The sequence below is a fragment of the Ambystoma mexicanum genome, chromosome 2p (assembly GCF_040938575.1).
Source record: "Ambystoma mexicanum isolate Mex_15411 chromosome 2p, UKY_AmexF1_1, whole genome shotgun sequence".
Classification (NCBI taxonomy): domain Eukaryota; kingdom Metazoa; phylum Chordata; class Amphibia; order Caudata; family Ambystomatidae; genus Ambystoma; species Ambystoma mexicanum.
In genome coordinates, this window is record NC_090923.1 from 1,426,651,503 (window position 1) to 1,426,668,848 (window position 17,346).

General features: G+C 45.0%; 1 protein-coding gene across 1 annotated transcript in view; it reads left to right on the forward strand.

Annotated features, from left to right (window-relative positions):
• The window catches only part of LOC138566067 (protein HEG-like), a 375,817-nt gene extending 360,536 nt beyond the window's left edge, over nt 1-15,281 (forward strand). The window contains exon 11 of the mRNA XM_069643099.1: nt 14,896-15,281. Within this exon, the coding sequence (XP_069499200.1) occupies nt 14,896-15,039 (144 nt within the window). The 3' untranslated portion in view covers nt 15,040-15,281. The remainder of the gene's footprint in view (nt 1-14,895) is intronic.
• Nucleotides 15,282-17,346: the final 2,065 nt, after the last annotated feature.

Genomic DNA, 17,346 nt, shown 5'->3' on the forward strand with positions numbered 1-17,346 from the left:
ATTGGAGCCCAGTGAACAAAATTAGTGCCACTTACTCTTTCCAAGAATTTTCATGGTTGTTGAAGGTCATGTTTATCATTGGATTGAAGGTTTCTTCGAACGGGTGCCTTAGTTAGTCTTTTGGCGAGATAATTAGGAGCGGTACCATCTAGGCATTTAAACTTTTAGCAGAGCATTTAAATGTTATCCGCTGTTGGACTGGCAGCCAATGGAGTTTTCTTCTGGCCGCTGAGATTTTCTCCCGACAGTTCAGTCGAAAAACAGCCCTAACCACACCATTTTGTATGGTTGGCAGTTTTGTAGTGTTGCTCTTGGAAGTACCCATCAAGAGACTGTTACAATAGTCCAGTATTGCGTTAATTATTTCTCCCGCAATCAGATCTAGGTTTTGCTCTGTTAGGTACAGTCGAATTTGCCATATTAGGTTAGTATAAAATGCACACCTTGATTTTAGATAGGACACATGTCTCTTATAAGAGAGATGCGAGTCCATGAAAACACCCAGGGTTTTAACATGATCTGAAACCTCGATTAAACTATTATTAATCTTAAACTTTTTGTATTGTTGATTTAATTTCCCTGTTTTCTGAGGAGTGACAGGTATTAAGAGTTTGGTCTTTGCCTCATTGAGTGCAAGAGAGTTAGTCGCCATCCAATTTTGGATAACATTGAACACTTCATTAACTATTTGCACATCTTTTTCATAGGAGCCTGACAGTTCAAATACCAACTGGGTGTCGTCAGCATAGTTCGTAAACTGGACACCCAGGTTTTGAAGCACGTGACACAGTATTTTCGAGAAAATGTTAAAAAGCAACGGGGACAAACAAGATCCTTGCGCAATGCCACAGGTCAACATCATTTTCAAGGAGCAAACGTTTCCCTTTACAACTGCGGCCATCCTTGGGCCCAAAAATGATTTAAACCAATTAGTTGGCAATGGAGAGGATCTGTCAGTAGTTCTCAATCTCTCGGCCAAGAGATCATGATCAATAAGATCAAACACAGAGGAGAGATCAAGTAACATAAGTAAGACAGTGTTTCCTTGTTCGATAATACCAGCAATATTGGCCTGAAGGTCAAAAAGAGCGGTATCTGTTCCATGTTTAGCCCTAAACACGGATGCTCATTAGCCAGTAGTTAATTTGTATCTATGAATTTTTTGTACTGTAAATAAGCAATCCTGCCAATGATCTTGAGCAAGAAAGGCACATTTGTTATGGGCCTAAAGTTGCCAGGTATTGACGGGTCCAGGTTCTGCTTTTTTAGAAGAGGTGTACTCCATGCTTCCTTAAGGTCTACGGGAACATAGGCTTCTTCGAATGATAGATTCGCAAATTGCGCTACCGCAGGTGCTAGAAATACTGCACTTACCACTTCAAAGACATGCGGCCTCATTAGGACCCTGGCGGTGACGGTATGAATGGTGCCGGTAAGGCACCGGCACTGTTCATACCATCCCGCCGCATTACGAGTTCTGCTCGTGGGTTCCTGACAGCCCACCTGCGGCACCTGCGGCACCTGCGAGCAGAATTCGTGCAACCATGCTCCCCACCCCCATTCTGCCCTATGGAGCAGAATGGGGATCAGGAGCTCAGCATTACCGCCACCGCAAATGGGCAATTACTGGTAATGGGCCGGTTAATGATCAATCACGGGTGGCGGGGCCGGTAGCGAGCATGGCCATAGCCATGCCTGTCATACACGTACGGCTACCGGCATGCTCGTAATAAGGCCCATGGAAACCCAAAAATTATGGAGTTCAGTCGTTTTGCAAGTATCTTAATGTACATCATCTTTTGCCATGGAAAAATATAGTTTCATTAAATCCATTCAACTTCTGCAATACAGAGGAATGCAATTATACCTGATAGCCACTGACAGACATGCTTCTATAGCCAAGACCGTGTGACAGCAGTTCCCAGACAAAAAGCATCAATATAATGTACGGCATGTTGCAAATCAATTTAGAAACAAATTATAGCTGCTGGAAAAAAAAGGCTACAGAAAACATTTTAAATTGGTCACAGTCTATCAGAAACCATCTTTGGTGGAGCTCAAAAACTTGTGATGCATCATTGTTCTAACATACACTCTTGAAAAGAAAATGAACATTTCCACGAATGTGCACATGGACCATTGAGCAAGGAGCAGGAGTGTAAGAAAAGGTGGTAGGTTCCAGGCTCCCCTTATCATACAGAACTTGAGAAGATTGTGTACGACAAAATACTTTCAAGAGACATGAGGCGACTCTCTGAGTTCTGCCACACTGGAAATTTGGAGGTGTTCCATAATAATTGTCTAAAGTACAGGCCTTAAAGGAAGTATTTTGGCATAGACAGCATGGAGGCCAGATGAAGACTGGCTGTACTTGCACATAATGAGAACGTTGGAAGGGAACAAGCAAAAACAGGGAGTTTACCAAAAGAAACAAACAGTGGTTGACAAAGCCAATCTTCCAGCAGATGGATTTTGAATTGGTGAAAGATCTGACATTGAATATATGGCCATGCAAAAGCATGGAATTGATTCAGATTTTGTTTCCAGTGCCCAGTCTATGCCACGGAACATTGCAAAAGAGGTTTGCACTCCCAAACTTGAACTTGTTGAAAGGTTGACTTCAAGATTCAAATAATGTGTGGCTCTCTACGCAATGTATAACAAAGCCAGTTTAAAGCTATTGCTCAGTGTTTGGAAACTTTTTTCATTGTACAATAAATGGAATAGTATGTCACTTGAGATGCAATTGTTAAATCATTTATTTTTAATTAATTACTGTTTGTGAAGTAATGTCATTGATAAGCCTCAACATTTCTATTTATCTTAGATGTTTGTATGTATTACCATCAATATGATTGATTTACATAACAGCAATAAATGGCAGTCTGATTATTTTCAGTATGTGACTCAAATCAAATCACATGTAGTAGAGACAGGTGAGCTTAAAACCAACAGTTACCAGGAGCTACCTTTGGCTCCCCAGGCCAACTAATGTAACTCTATAAACTAGCTCCTTGTTCCCTGGTAGTATTGCCTGGTGACCGGTTACTACGGATACCCAGGCACTGCTTGTAATTCCTGCTTATCCAATCCTAATTTCGAACTCTGTTCGTAATGAACTCACAATAGTTGAAGAATCTAAGCAGAAAATTGGAGCAGCAGACATACAGAAACTCAATGTCTTCAGAGCTCTGGTCCTCTTCAGGCTGGACTACTGCAGCAGTCACTTCTGCGATGTGCCTAAATCCTCCCTTCACCCCCTTAAACTAATCCAGAATAGGACTGCAAGACTTATCCTTGGACTCAAGGCCAGGGACTGCAACTCGCAAGCCCCAAACTATCTTCACTGGTTCCCGGTGGCTGGGAGGATCAAGTTCAAGACCCTCTGCATCATCCACAAGGCTTTCTGGGGGCAGGGACCCCACTATATTCGACTCTTTGCCTAAATACATCTCTCTTAGAGACTTAGTCATCTAGCTGCAATTTTCTGCAGATCAGACGTTATTCCAAGTATAAAATGTGGGATAGATCTCTTGACTTGGCAGGAGAACCCCTCTGTACTAGCCTGCCTGCCCTTCTGTCTTATCTCCTTAAGTTCCAGAAGATTTTCATGACCCAATTTCTCTCTTCTTCACCCCCCACCCCTGCTAATGCCCCTCTCTGTCGCATTGACTGGCTGCCTGGTCCCTTCTAAGCTCCAGGGTACCAGGCCCTCCTCATCTAGTAAACCCCAGCACCATGTCTTCCTGACCCCACTCCCCACAACCTGCACTTGCCCTTCTGGTCCCCTTTCACCTGACAAGCCTGGCAGGGTGTGCATCCCTACCGAGCCTGGTCCACCCCGTCCTCACACTTTGTATGTGGTCCTCACTACCTGCTTCCCCTGGCACATGCCCACCTGGCCTCGCCTTAGCAGTTGCATAGCCCCCTTGGCCCTCTTCTTCCCCTCCTCCTCCTCTTGTCCCCCTGCACTTTTATACCTCCACTTACCCCCCACCACCCTCCCACCCTAGCATTTTCCATTCTGCCCGACTTACACCTCCCCCCTCCCCACCCACTCCCTCTTCACTTCTTGTTCCTGCTCTTGCATGATCCGAATGACACACGGCCTAGTAGGACCGTTATTGTTTTTTTCTTCCCCATCACCCCCCCCCCCCTCTTTTATCTTGTGGCGCTTTGGAACTCAATTTTTTGTATAGGTGTTTTACAAATAACCAATAAATAAAATAAATAAATAAACTAAATGAAGTCTAACCTCTCTGGAAAGTAATATGTCTTGCCAATGTGCACTATGAACATGCACCTGTGGCCTTTGCATGTTTACATATTACTCTGGAGGCCCACATGTGGAGGACAATCAGGCGTGCATGCATCAATGCAGAAATACAAATGATTGCTGGAATACACAGAAACCAGCAAGCCTTTCAAAATTGCACTTATTCAAGGCATGCTGGAATTTTTGTGATGTGAACTTTTTTTCTTTTTATTGTTGCTCATTGCACGTGTTGCCCTGGTTGTAACAGTCCACTTAGCCTGGTGCAAAATCGCCCAGCCCCCCCCCCTCGAAGGAGTTAGTCATCCATCACACCATCACATAGGAGAATGGAAACACAAGACACAATGTAAGCAAAGTTTTAAATAATATTTATGCAAGTGAGGATGGCAAGTGTGCTGTATGCTACATGATTAAAGTTGTGACGGATGAATGTTTAATTTGACAGAAGTAATAGACATTGTACGTTTTAATTGTAACTTAAATTGATAGTTAAATAAATATGTACTGTGTATATACAATTATAAATTGGGTACTGAACTATATTTTTGCTTTCTCGATTTTTCATAGTTATATTATACTGATGTGCACCTGTCATAGGTACAGTTTACCGGTCGATGGCTTCTTCAACCGTAATTGGACAATAATAATCAACAATGCATCTGCGATAACCATTATCTGGGCTGATTGCAGAAAAAAAATCAGTCCTTTTGCCGTTGCAGTTTTAAGGATCACCATGGCAGCCTACGGGTTCTGAAAACGTGCAGGTGTGAAAGTGTTTAAACCACTAATTTCTTCTCTGCAATGGAACACCATGTGCGATGATCATAAATCAGTGATGAAAGATAGTAACTTTTTGTGACGAATGCAAAGACTGGGATTAATCGATCAATGAACAGAATCTGCATTATGAGATCACTGTTCACAGTTTAACAGAAAATGAGAACCATGCGATGTTCGCTAGCTATAACTTCTATTTGAAAAGGTTACCCATGTTTTCATGGACTTAAAGGGATAGTCCGGTAAAAAAATGTATTTAAAAAATAGATAGGCAAAATTAAAAAAAAAATACTAGCACTTTTTTTTTTAAAAGTTCCTATGTAAAATTTTGAGCTATTCAAGCTCAAAATTCGCAAAAGCAAGCACATGGGCGCATCCATTTTGGGAAATGGATACCCGCCTGTGCTGGCTTTTGCTTTTGCAGCACTAATGAAGGAAAAGCCAGCCAGCTGTAGTAAAAAAAAAGCTACCGGTGGGTGGCTTTTCCTTCATTGGTGCTGTACGCGGAGGACGGGGATCGGAGACCAGAGCAGGGAAGCTGCAGCTGAATCTCGGTAAGTGCTATTTATTTAAAAAAAAAAAAAAAAAGCCCTAGCTGCGTTTTTTTTCCTACGTTTTCCAGGCTGAAGGAGCCCGGAAAACTTAGAAATAAAACCGCAGCTTCAAAAATGTTGTATTTATGTTTGCGGTCACTTTTGCGGTGCCCTGGGGGAGCACCGGAGACCCAAAGTGATAGCCACAGCAGGCAGAAACACAACGCGGTTGTGTTTGAAAATGCTGCGTTTTTTCTTTCTGAGTTTCTCAGGCTCCTCCGCAGCGTTTTCAAACACAACGTTGTATTTATGTTTGCGGTCGCTTCAAAAGCGACCGCAAACATAAATACAATGTTATTAAAGCTGCGGTTTTATTTCTAAGTTTTCCGGGCTCCTCCAGCCCGGAAAACTTAGAAAAAAAACTGCAGCTAGTGCTTATTTTAAAAAAATAAATAAATAGCACTTACCGAGATTCAGCTGCAGGTTTCCTGCTCTGGTCTCCGGTCCCCGTCCTCCGCGTACAGCACCAATGAAGGAAAAGCCACTCAGCGGTAGCTTTTGTTTCCTACAGCTGGCTGGTTTTTCCTTCATTAGTGCCGCAAAAGCAAAAGCCAGCACAGGCGGGCATCCATTTTACAAAATGGATGCGCCCATGTGCTTGCTTTTGCGAATTCTGAGCTTGAATAGCTCAAGATTTTACATAGGAAGTTTAAAAAAAAGTGCTAGTTGCCTATCTATTTTTTAAATAAAAATTTTTACTGGACTATCTCTTTAATTACCTCTTTTCAGTGTTATGTCAAAATTAAAAGTACTTGGTACACTCCCGACTATTGCTGTTTTCTTCAAAATAAACAGTTTTAATCATGTTTGTGAAAAGAAACAAAAGTTTTGCGTCTGTTGTGGATGTGTGTGTTTATGTTCCTGGTTCTGTGTTAGATAACGTTATGACACTGGTGATGGCAGGGTACGTTTGGCTATGCTGCCTACTAAAGTCATTACCATAGGTGGAGCTCATTGTGAGCGTCTAGTGATGCTAGCACAGAATCTTTCCAAGATGATAACCAGCATGGATATCGGCAGTGATGCTGCTGCAGTGGTGGCGGGTGAAGTTGCTGTGGCAGCGGCAGGCACTGCCACTGCTTCTGCAACATTCAGGTAAGTGGGGCAGGGTAGGTGGGGTTGGGGAATAGCACACAAAAATATATAAATGAGAGTGTGGAGAGAAGATGGCACCACGGGGCGGGGGAGGCAGAAAGCGGGTTCCATGGAACATGAGCTGAGATCAGAGATTTCAGTCTGCGATCTGCGCAACCTAGTAGGCTCTGCCCTCCGCTGTGGGTGCTAATAAGGAGTAACTCATATACTTGGTCACTAAGTTTCATTGCTATGCAGGTCCTTTCCTTATGGATGAATTTCTTCTATTGTTTACTGTTACTCTACTCAAATCACTGAGTCATCAACCAGGTCCACGTTCATACTCTTTATCCAGTCCCTTTGCACAGAGAATTCTTAAATGTTAGCCCTTATCAGGCATGGGCCAATTGTGCCAAATCACTCAGTGAAAAATGCCACACCATATCTGAACATTCGGCCAGTTCATTGGTATTCTCTGCTATCTAACTTCACCTCAGAAGGGCCGAATGGGAATTCTGTAAATTCTTGAGTTGTGCATTTTAACACTGCATGCAGAATTTACAAACCTCACTGCCCGTGCTCCGTGTTTGTCCTTCTGTACCACAATGCATTATTCTCTGTTATGTGGCCCACTTTGCTCTGTGAAATAGCACCCTTGAAACAGGTCTTTTTATATGTTTACCACAGAGGCATAACATTCAGAAAACCCACACAATTCTGTTGTCAGGAAGAATACCACAAGCAGTCTTGGGTCCCATGAGGTACCTATGTAATCTGCTAATACATTACATGGGACACTCATCCCTCTGGCTACAAATATTTTGTAGGTGCCAGTGTAACATAGCACAACTGTCCCCGTGGACGTCATTTGGGGTTGCAGGGGTGTCACCTTGCTCTCACTGAGGTCTCCCTTGCTACCTCTTGAAAAAAAACAGGGGTTCCACAAGTGTAACACTTTGAGCAGTGACCCTAAATCAGAAAGAATAGGAGCAACAAATAATTTGTCTTTCTGGAATTCGATACAATAATTGCTAGATTCATTAAAAGTTTATTTCAGGTACACTTCAAGGGGTGAGTCACTGATTTAGTCTGGTCTCCCACACCTCAAATTCCCAATGCAGACAAAAACCTCCAAAAAGTATCTAGAGTAGAATAAGCATCAATTTCGGACTATGTAGTTTGCTTTTTGCAAGTTGCAGTTATAGCATGTTTTTTTCTGCCGTTGTCTCTGCTACGATCATCACAAGACATTCCATCTCGATGTCCTCGGTCACTTGACAAAATCCTTGTGCCTAAAAGCTCGTGCACAGTGTCGAAATGTTTGACCATAGAACATAAAGTGGCCCTTGATTTCACTGTGCCACAATGAATGCATTGTTGTGTTGTGTACATCTTTCCTATCTCTCTGGCATGCTGTTAGGGATGTTTGTTTGCATGCATGAGGTAACGAGTGCCCAGAGTACTGGATGCTATGTGAGTGTGCTGCTTTGCCTGCACTACACTAAATTCCTTAATACAGGTATTAACCCTCCTGATGGCATGTATTTTGCCAACCTCTGAAGCCTGAAAAGTAGAACCACACAGGCTAGACATGTGGTGAACTTTATACCGGACCAGCAGATGAACTGGTCTGCTGTTAAAGCTCAGTTACCAGTTTAATGGTATCCACTACAGAGTGTAATTTGCTTTCTGACTTGAGAACATTCAGACATGTAATTGCTCAATTTACTTTAGCCGGTAAGAAAGCTATAGCTGGTAGGATAGCTCAGTGGGTTGAGCGCTTGCTGCTGTGATGTGTGTGTGATCTACAGGTTTCAGGTTCCAATCTCGGCAAGTCCAACTCAACCTTTCATCCTTCTGAGGTTGATAAATGGGTACCAACACAGGTTGGATGATATTGTATGTATATTTGTTCAATATAAAGCGCTTAAGCTTAAGTGCTATAAAGTAACACATCATTATCATTTGGCCTTGGACATCTGCTTGCATTCACAGTAATTTGGTAATATGGCACCTGACTGCTCTACACACTGGTCGCCTGGTCACCCTCTGAACTCGGGCCCAGGCTCCTGCAAGTCCAGTTTCGCTAGCAGTGCCCCTGGGCTCCCCAGCACTCGATGGTCTGTATATGCAACCCTACAGTCCCTTCTCTCTGCTCGTATGAGCTACTCGCTGGCTGCATTTGTAAGTTTACAGAACTTCCCCTCCCCCTGGCACTTCCGTCTTCCACGCACTTACACGGTCTGAATGACACAAGGCCTAGTAAGATCGTTATTTTGTCCACACTTGTTTCCCCCTCCTTGTCTTGTTGTGCCTAGAAACCCTTGTGTACAGGCGCCTTATAAATGCCACATCATATAATATCATATCATACACACTGATAGTAATGATACATATGGTGATCTATTCTTGTATGAAATGTATATAACATTACAGTGATATTGTAACCATATTTTTCATAGTGTACTTAGAACAATGCTATATGATGCCACTTTCTGTTTTGTCAAGGGGTGAAAGGTCATGTTACATTACTTCCCATGATGTCACTTTGTGCTGGGGGTCAAATGACAACACTTCCTCTGATGTTTTCAGATGTCAAGAGTCATATGATGTCACTTCTACTACCGCTGGCATTTTGGTGAAATGACTTCCCTGACTGTCCCTTGTAAATAGATGTCACATGCTCAGGTTACGCAGATCTCACTAGCTCAGGTCTCAAGCAGAAGACATGTCCTTCAATTTAAACAGTTTATAAAAGTTCAGACCATGGACAACAAAGCAATGTCTCAGGTTTCATAGACGTCACTCCTCCAAACGATAGCTATAAATCAGTTTACAATTCTAACCGACACTGCAGAAGCAGTAGCAGTGCTGAGGCACCACCACGGCACCCCGAGGAGGCACCAGGATACCCTCCACCACCATCTAAAGGGCTCAGATCACTGCTGAGGCAGCGAACGTTTCATTTATTTTATCATTCTTATTTTTATTTATTTTGCTTTACTTGCTTTTTATTTGAAGCACTGAGCGGGCCCTGCCAACGCTCCTCACGTTCTTCCTCTGCACTCTACAAAGTATTTTTCTTTATGTTTGTGGCCCAGCAGGACTTTGTGCATGACAACGTCGGCCACACCGTCATGGCCGCTGCATTATGAGCACCAGAGTGCTCTGCTCACTCGTGCAGCCTGCCTGCTGATTTGGCCTGGTCTATTTCACCTCGGCCTATCAGGCAGCCGACCCACATTAATGCCCCTGTCTGTGCCTGTTCAAGCACTTGGAGTGCTCGGAGGGCCTCCCTAATTCGCCCAAAACACCTTATGCTCCAACACCTATCACCTCATGGACCAGTCCCCCAGTATGCAGCTGGACACTGCAAGAATGTGTGTCTCTCCTGGAGCCTTGCCCTCCCACTGCAAAGTCCTGTGAGTTACCTTACTACCCGATGTCCATTCACTAAATCACTAACATGGAATGGAGCTGTTCTAACACCAACTTTCTGCTGTTCATCTATCTATAACCTTCTCCACCTCCTCTTAATGCATTTATGTGCTGTTTGGGCATTCTTGAATCTAGGTGTGTTTAACAGCTGTACACCCCCACCACCCATTATTGCATTGCATTTGTTTGATGTTTGGGCATTCTTAAATCTAGGTGTGCTTAACAGCTGTTCACCCCCAATTTATGTACACAACTGTTTCTACTGCTTCTGTTTGGTCTCCCCCTTCTCGGCTACTAGGCCCACTGGCAAGTGTCCCCATGCCATGCAGTCTCTCCTTCCATCATCAGTCCTATCTCTCCACTGCCCCATGGCACTTACTATCTCGCCTCTCTATTATAACTGCGTTACTATAACCTATCCTCCTTCTCTCACAAGGTCCAGAAGGAAAACGTTTAAAAAAGAGTTATTGACCACCAACCCTGGTCTACCCATTGTATGCACCTACGTCCGCGCAACTTTCAGACATATTGTCACTGATAGCCTCTTTTCTGTCTCCTCTCCAGACCTCTGGACCTTTCATTTTATCTCTACCCTCTCTCCTGTACTATCTTCACCCGGTAATGGGAGCACAAGATGGGAAGTACTGGCAGGCTTCTCCTCATCCAGGTGTATCAGTAATGTCTATTGCAATGGTACTATCATGGCTCTGGGTCCTCAATCCAACCTCCTCCTCTTTGACCGGTGCCTGCCATCCCTCATCAACTTCCTTCCTGCGCCTGATACTACTTCCTCCTTTCTCCCTCTCCCTCTTCCACCTCCATTGACTGGTGTACCACACCCGTGTACCCCCTCCTCGGAAAACCTTTAAAGGCACAGACCTGCTCCATCTCGCCACGCTTAATGCTCGTTCTGCTTTCAAACACTCTACTGACATCTGCCTCCTCCTTGAAGACATTGACCTCGATATCCTCGCTCTCACCGAGACCAATGCCAGCTGTCACTGCTTTTGACTCACTTCTCCCTGATGGTTACAAGATCAACTCGAAGCCTCGCCCTAACCGTCCCGGCGGCGAGATTGCTTTGATCTTCCCTGAGTGGGTCCCTTCTTCCCGCATACCCATCCAGCCACACTCCTCCTTTGAGTGCCTGATCTGCAAGTTTCTCATCTCTCCTAGCTCCTCCCTGACCATTGTCACTATCTATAGACCACCTGGGTCTATCAACGTGTTCCTCTCCGAATGGGCTGATTTCTCCTCCTCTCTATTGACATCCTTCTCTAAACTCCTTCTACTGGGTGACTTCAACATCCACCTGGACTCTTCGTTCACTGTGTCGACTCTCTTCCACAACCTCTGCACTTCTCTCTCTCCCTCTCCATTCTCCCCTCTGGTTCTACCCACTTGGCTCGACATACTCTCTATGCCTTTATCCACACAGATCGTTTGCTCTCCTCTCCACTTACCACTTCTCTCTCCTGGTCAGACCACTCCCTCCTCTCCTCCCACCTGGTCCCTATCAACACTATGACCGCACCTCCCCCAGCCCTGCCAACCTCGTTCACAGACATCCGTCCGATGAAACGGGTATCACTTGCTGCCTTTGCATCACCTTCGTCCCACCCTCTCCTCCCACTGCAGACTCTATCTCCAACTCTGCTCTCAGCAACTTCCATCTCGCCATCTCCAACACTCGCAACAGTCTTGCCCCCATCATGAGGATCCCCCTGAAACATGCCTTCAAGCATAACACTTGGTATGACTCCGACCTAGCAGACCTGAAGCACAAATGCAGGGCTGCAGAATGGAAGTGGCAGATCATCCTAGTGCTCATCCTCTGACAAACTGGCCTGGTGCCTTCTCCAAAGGCAAAACTGTCTCACCATTCATTCTAAAAGAGGGCCCACAACCAGGCCTGTATCTCTGGATCATCCAACAACACATCTCAACTCTTTAAAATCTGGAAGGAACTAGCCAATCATTCTGCAGTCTCCACCTCACCTCTTCCCACTCAGGCCCTTTGCACTTCACTGGCCGCCCACTTAACTGCTAAAACTCAGGACACCCTGAGTACTCTTTCTTCCTCCACTCTCCCATCCCCTCCTTCTACCCCCTACCAGCCCTGGTCTTACCCCCCTCAGCCTTCCTCTCCTATCACACCAGACAAGGTCACTAGGGTTGTCCACTCTATGAAGGCCTCCTCCAAACAGGTCTCCCCCTGTTCTTGCAGAACCTTTAAGGACAACTTCGATTTCTCTGCCCCTGCACTTGCTAATTTATGAAATCTCTCTCTTGCTACTGGGTCTTTCCCCTCTTCCCTCAAGCACTCTTTTGTGTGCCCCTTCTGAAAAAACCTTCCACCTACCCCTCATGTCCGGCTAACTACCTCCCCATCTCTATTAGTCCCTACTTTGGGAAACTCCTTGAAAATCTGGTCTACCCCCAACTGGCGCAGCATACTGAGTTTGTGGGTTGCCTACACAACCATCAATCTGGATTACGAGCATCCAGAGGCATGGAAACTGCTGTTCTGAACACCTGTGAAGAACTGCTCGAATCTCTTGACACTAACATTCCCGCTGTCCTCATTCTACTTGATCTTTCCTCTGCATTTGATACGGTCAACCATTCCATCCTCATAAAATGGCTCCACAATACCCTTGGAATCTCGGAGCGGGCACTGGACTCGCTGACCTCCTTACTCACTGACCATCCCTCTCCGGTCATCCAGGGGCCTTTCTCCTCTCCGACCTCTGTCCCCACATGCAGCATTCCCCAGCGCTCTAACCTCTCACTCTGGCCCTTTAATGTCTATCTCGCTCGAGCTTGCTCACCTTAGCTCCACGTACTCCCCCCACTTCCAGTGTTATGCAGATGACACCCAGCTCTTCTTCAAACCTCCCTCTGATGCTCCCCTTTCTTCCTCTACCATTCTTGACTGCCTATCTGCTGTGCAGCCCTGGTGTTCCCCCAATGACCTCTGCCTCAATGCCAGCAAGACTGAGATCCTTGCTATTGGGACTCCCACTCCCTCTTTCCTCCCTTCACTCTGGCCACCATACATGGGCTCTCCCCCTTCTGCTGCATCTGAAGCCAGAAACCTTGGAGTCATCTTCGACTCCTCTCTCTCTTTCCTTCCTCAAATCTCAGACCTTGCCAAGAAGGCCCATTTTCAACTCCACCTCCTCAGAGATATCCTTCCTTTCCTTACTTTCCGCCAGAAGCTCAATGTCTCTAGAGCTCTAGTAGTCGCTAGGCTTCACTACCCTCCTCCTCTCCCCGCCCCCTCCAGCTTGTCCAGAATAGGGCTGTAAGACGGATCCTTGGCCTCAAGCCCAGGGACTGTATCTCTGCAGCCCTAAAATCCCTCCACTGGCTCCCGGTTGTTGCAAGAATCAAATTCAAATCCCTCTGCATCATCCATAAAGCGGTCTGGGGCCGAAGACCAACCTATCTACAACTTGCTCTCACCAAATACCTTCCTTACGTTCCTCTGGCTCCAACTACCTGCGTGTCAGGTGCTTTTCTAAGCAGCAAGCTGGTGGCAGAACTCTCTCCTCAGCTGGTTCCCTCCTCTGGAACAAACTCTCCCTTCCTCTCCGTCTTGATCCGGATCTCCTCAAATTCCGTAAGCTCCTCAAGACTCTCCTCTTCACCTCCTCCTTCCCCTCTCACTCGTGTGCTAAGTCCCCTCCGTAGCGGAGACTGGTAGCCTGGGACCTTATGTATCCTCTAGGTCCCGGCTTTCCAGCCAATCACCTTCAGTCTTCCGCAACATCCTTGCACTTGCCTTCAGGCACCCACCGGCTTGTGTTTCACAGGCCTGCACTTAATAACGGCAGGTGATCTAGCAATCTCTGCCCTGTACTTACTGTTGAACACAACTGACCCCTCGGCACTTGCCTCTGTGGAACTTCTAGCACTTACCACATTCCCCATCCCTCTATCTCTCCCTGCACTTGCATTTTTGGAATGCTGACAAGGCCTATTTGGACTGCCCCTTTTCCCTGACCATCTGCTTATTTTTGCCTGTGTTCCCATGTTCGCTCCCTTTGACCTGTTGGCTCTTTGAAACACAATATCTTAATGTATAAGCACCTTACAAATGCACAATAGATAAATAAATAACCTACATGTTAAGAGTTCAATATATTATATGTATTGGATGCTCTCACTGGCAGAATTCTGAGAATAGCTATGCACAGCCTTTTAGGGTGCATTTGCAATTTCAGTATTAGTGAAATCCAACGTTTTCAAGTTGAAATGCAGGGAAAATGGCTAGTCTCCATATTGCACATATCACAATATCCTAAGGGGTATAAAATGGTATGCATTGTTTTCATAGTATTGAGACTAGTGTGTTGTGCTATTTGGGTGAGTCTATATGTTGCGTAACGGGCCATATTGCCAGTCAGAGTTTGCCAATCACCCCGTTTGATAAAAGCTGGGTGGAGGCACTGTCTGCACTGCCTTCTCTATGTGCAGCTTTCTCTTATTCCAATACTTCAACTCTGGGTGCAGACTCAATTGCTCAGCTGTGGTTTCTCTTCAGTTGCTTGTTACCCCCATAGCACTCGTTCGCATCCTAGAAAAATGGATCCAATAAAGATCTCAGTGGCTGAGAAGACAGCCAGCACACATCCCCAACAAGCTATAAAACAACATGGCCCCCACACCAGAGAGAAGAGCCAATCAACATTGCATAACCCTTAACCGTGTTCTTTCATTCTCTTCTCACAGGGAAGCAGCGAGATACTGAGTCCTTCTGAGGTGTTCATGATTACCGTTATGGAGTCGCAGAAACCCCAGGGCTTCAGCACTCTGGTGGGACAACAAAACCTGGGGTTTGACAGTGAGGAACACGACTGCCCAAATGAATCCTGAGACTCTTTGCAAAGAATGCAAAGAGTATCCTGCTGAAGAGGAACTGAAAATGACTTGCTAGGCCAATGAACCCTACAGATCAAAAATCAGTTTACCCAGCGTGAACCATGCCCTTCATTGCTCCCAGAAGCAATAGTGCATGCTGCTGTCAACCTTCTGAACTTTCCAGGGTGATAATGTATTTACAGTGATAATGTTGGCACTGCAAGATGAACGAAAGACTAAACCAATAAGCTACAAGATTTCATGTGTAACTGGTTCCTTCATAGCGCTCTGATGCCCCAGGGCTAAGGCTCGCTACAAATGTATAAATAATAATAATAATGTTCATGATCCTTTCCAGCACACAGCAGACTAGAAGTGGCATCCGGCTAGATGCTGGCAATCACTTGGATTAGGATATTGGAAATTAGAATTTTGGTCAAATCGGAAAATCCAAATTCATCAGAATACTTCAAGAGGAGGATATCAGGTTTCACGCCGTTGCCACAGATCAACAGACTACGCCACCCCTTTGAATTTTACAACCTTTGTTTGTTATTTGGTTTAATTGTTTTCAGAGTATATCAACAAAAACACATGCAGGACCCAGATGAGACTTGGAATCCCTGCCCTCAAGAATTGCAAAACTGAAACAAAATCTTTCTGTGGGCAGTTCTAAGATGTTCTTTCCAAGGTTCACCTGTTTTTAACAATGGTAACCAAACAATGTTGGTCATGGTCTCTTTTCCACAGTTATATCAGGTCATAAAAGAAAAGGTCTCCTTTTAAATCTTAAAGGACTTTCACAACTCCACCAAAAGTGAAAGGATCAAGTCTCCTTCAAAACATCACATGGTTGTGGAGTAACCCCTCAGCACTGATAGGATCGGCAGACACTGCTCGCCCTCCAACATGACGTATCATAGCAGGAGGAACTTATCTTTGGGTGTCAGACAGATCCATCCAGGTCTACCAGTACCAGTTTGACAAAGCTGCTCTCAAGAGTTTTCTCACCGCCCTTCTTGGAGTCATGATCTTTACAATCTGTAGCTTCTTTCTAACTCTCCTCTGGTCCTGTATCTCATTGATGCCATTCTACATTCCCGGTCCTCTTCCCACCATGGGCTTGTCCCTTCAGATCAGAGTCTTACCACTAACTTCAATTTTGGGCAATGCTTGCCCTCCCGTTTTTCATCAGATTCGTTCCAGACTCTCTAGTCCTGACTCCTCCTTCTGCTCCTACTCTGTCAATCCTTCCACCATCATCAGTTCTTATCAATGCATCACCTTAGGGCCTTACCTTTTAAATATGTCTTCCTTTTAACCAACACTTGGTTTTTCTTTTTCACGCCTGCCACCATCCTACTCTCTCCTCTGGCCTACAATTCTTCTTCCTCTTCTACCACCACTAGTTGTTCTCTCCTATCACCATCCTACTCCTTCCTCCAGCCCCCAATTGAGGGATTATTCTCTTACACCACTAGTTGTTCTCTCTTATCACCATCCTACTCCTTCCTCCAACCCCCAATTGAGGGATTCTTCTCTTACACCACTAGTTGTTCTCTCCTATCACCATCCTACTCCTTCCTCCAGCCCCCAATTGAGGGATTCTTCTCTTACATCACCTGAGACTACCTTCCTGCCACCAGATATTGTTGCTCTACGACCCCTTATTATTCTCCTACTACCACCGTCTCTGATCCTCATCCTGCGATCAGTTGTTCACCTTGGTTCAAACTCTCAGACTCTTCTCATACCATCACTTTAGTTTCTCCACCTGCCACTACCTTAAATGCTCTTGCCACCAACTCAAATTCTTCCTTCCCCACCGCTCACCTTCAGTCTCCTCCACTTTCTCCTCTCTTCTTCCAATCTCTTTCTCCTCGCTCTCTAATAATTTTCCAACTCACTCGGAACTCCACTCCTTCATTACTCCCAACAACAATACGCTACCGTGTACCATGGCTCCATCAACTAGATTTACTGAGAGGTAGGTTGCTTTGTGTTCATTTTCATTGTGGGGGGATAAATATATTGCCATGTGGATGGGTACAGGTAGTATGGATGAGTTGGAAATAGTAGGGTGGGGGAGTAGTAGGGGAATTTGCCCCCCATTAAAAGAAACAAATCCACAATGAAAACAAACACAATGTATCCTAGCACTCAATAATTCTAGTCGATACAACCATGTAGAAACCACCTTACGGTCTCCCTCACAGGTTTAAGCATGCCTTTACTTCCTACTTGTGCTCCACACTTTAGTGTTTTCATCTGGGTATTATTATAATTGGTCCTTGCATAAAAAAACTTTATTACAGTTGTGGT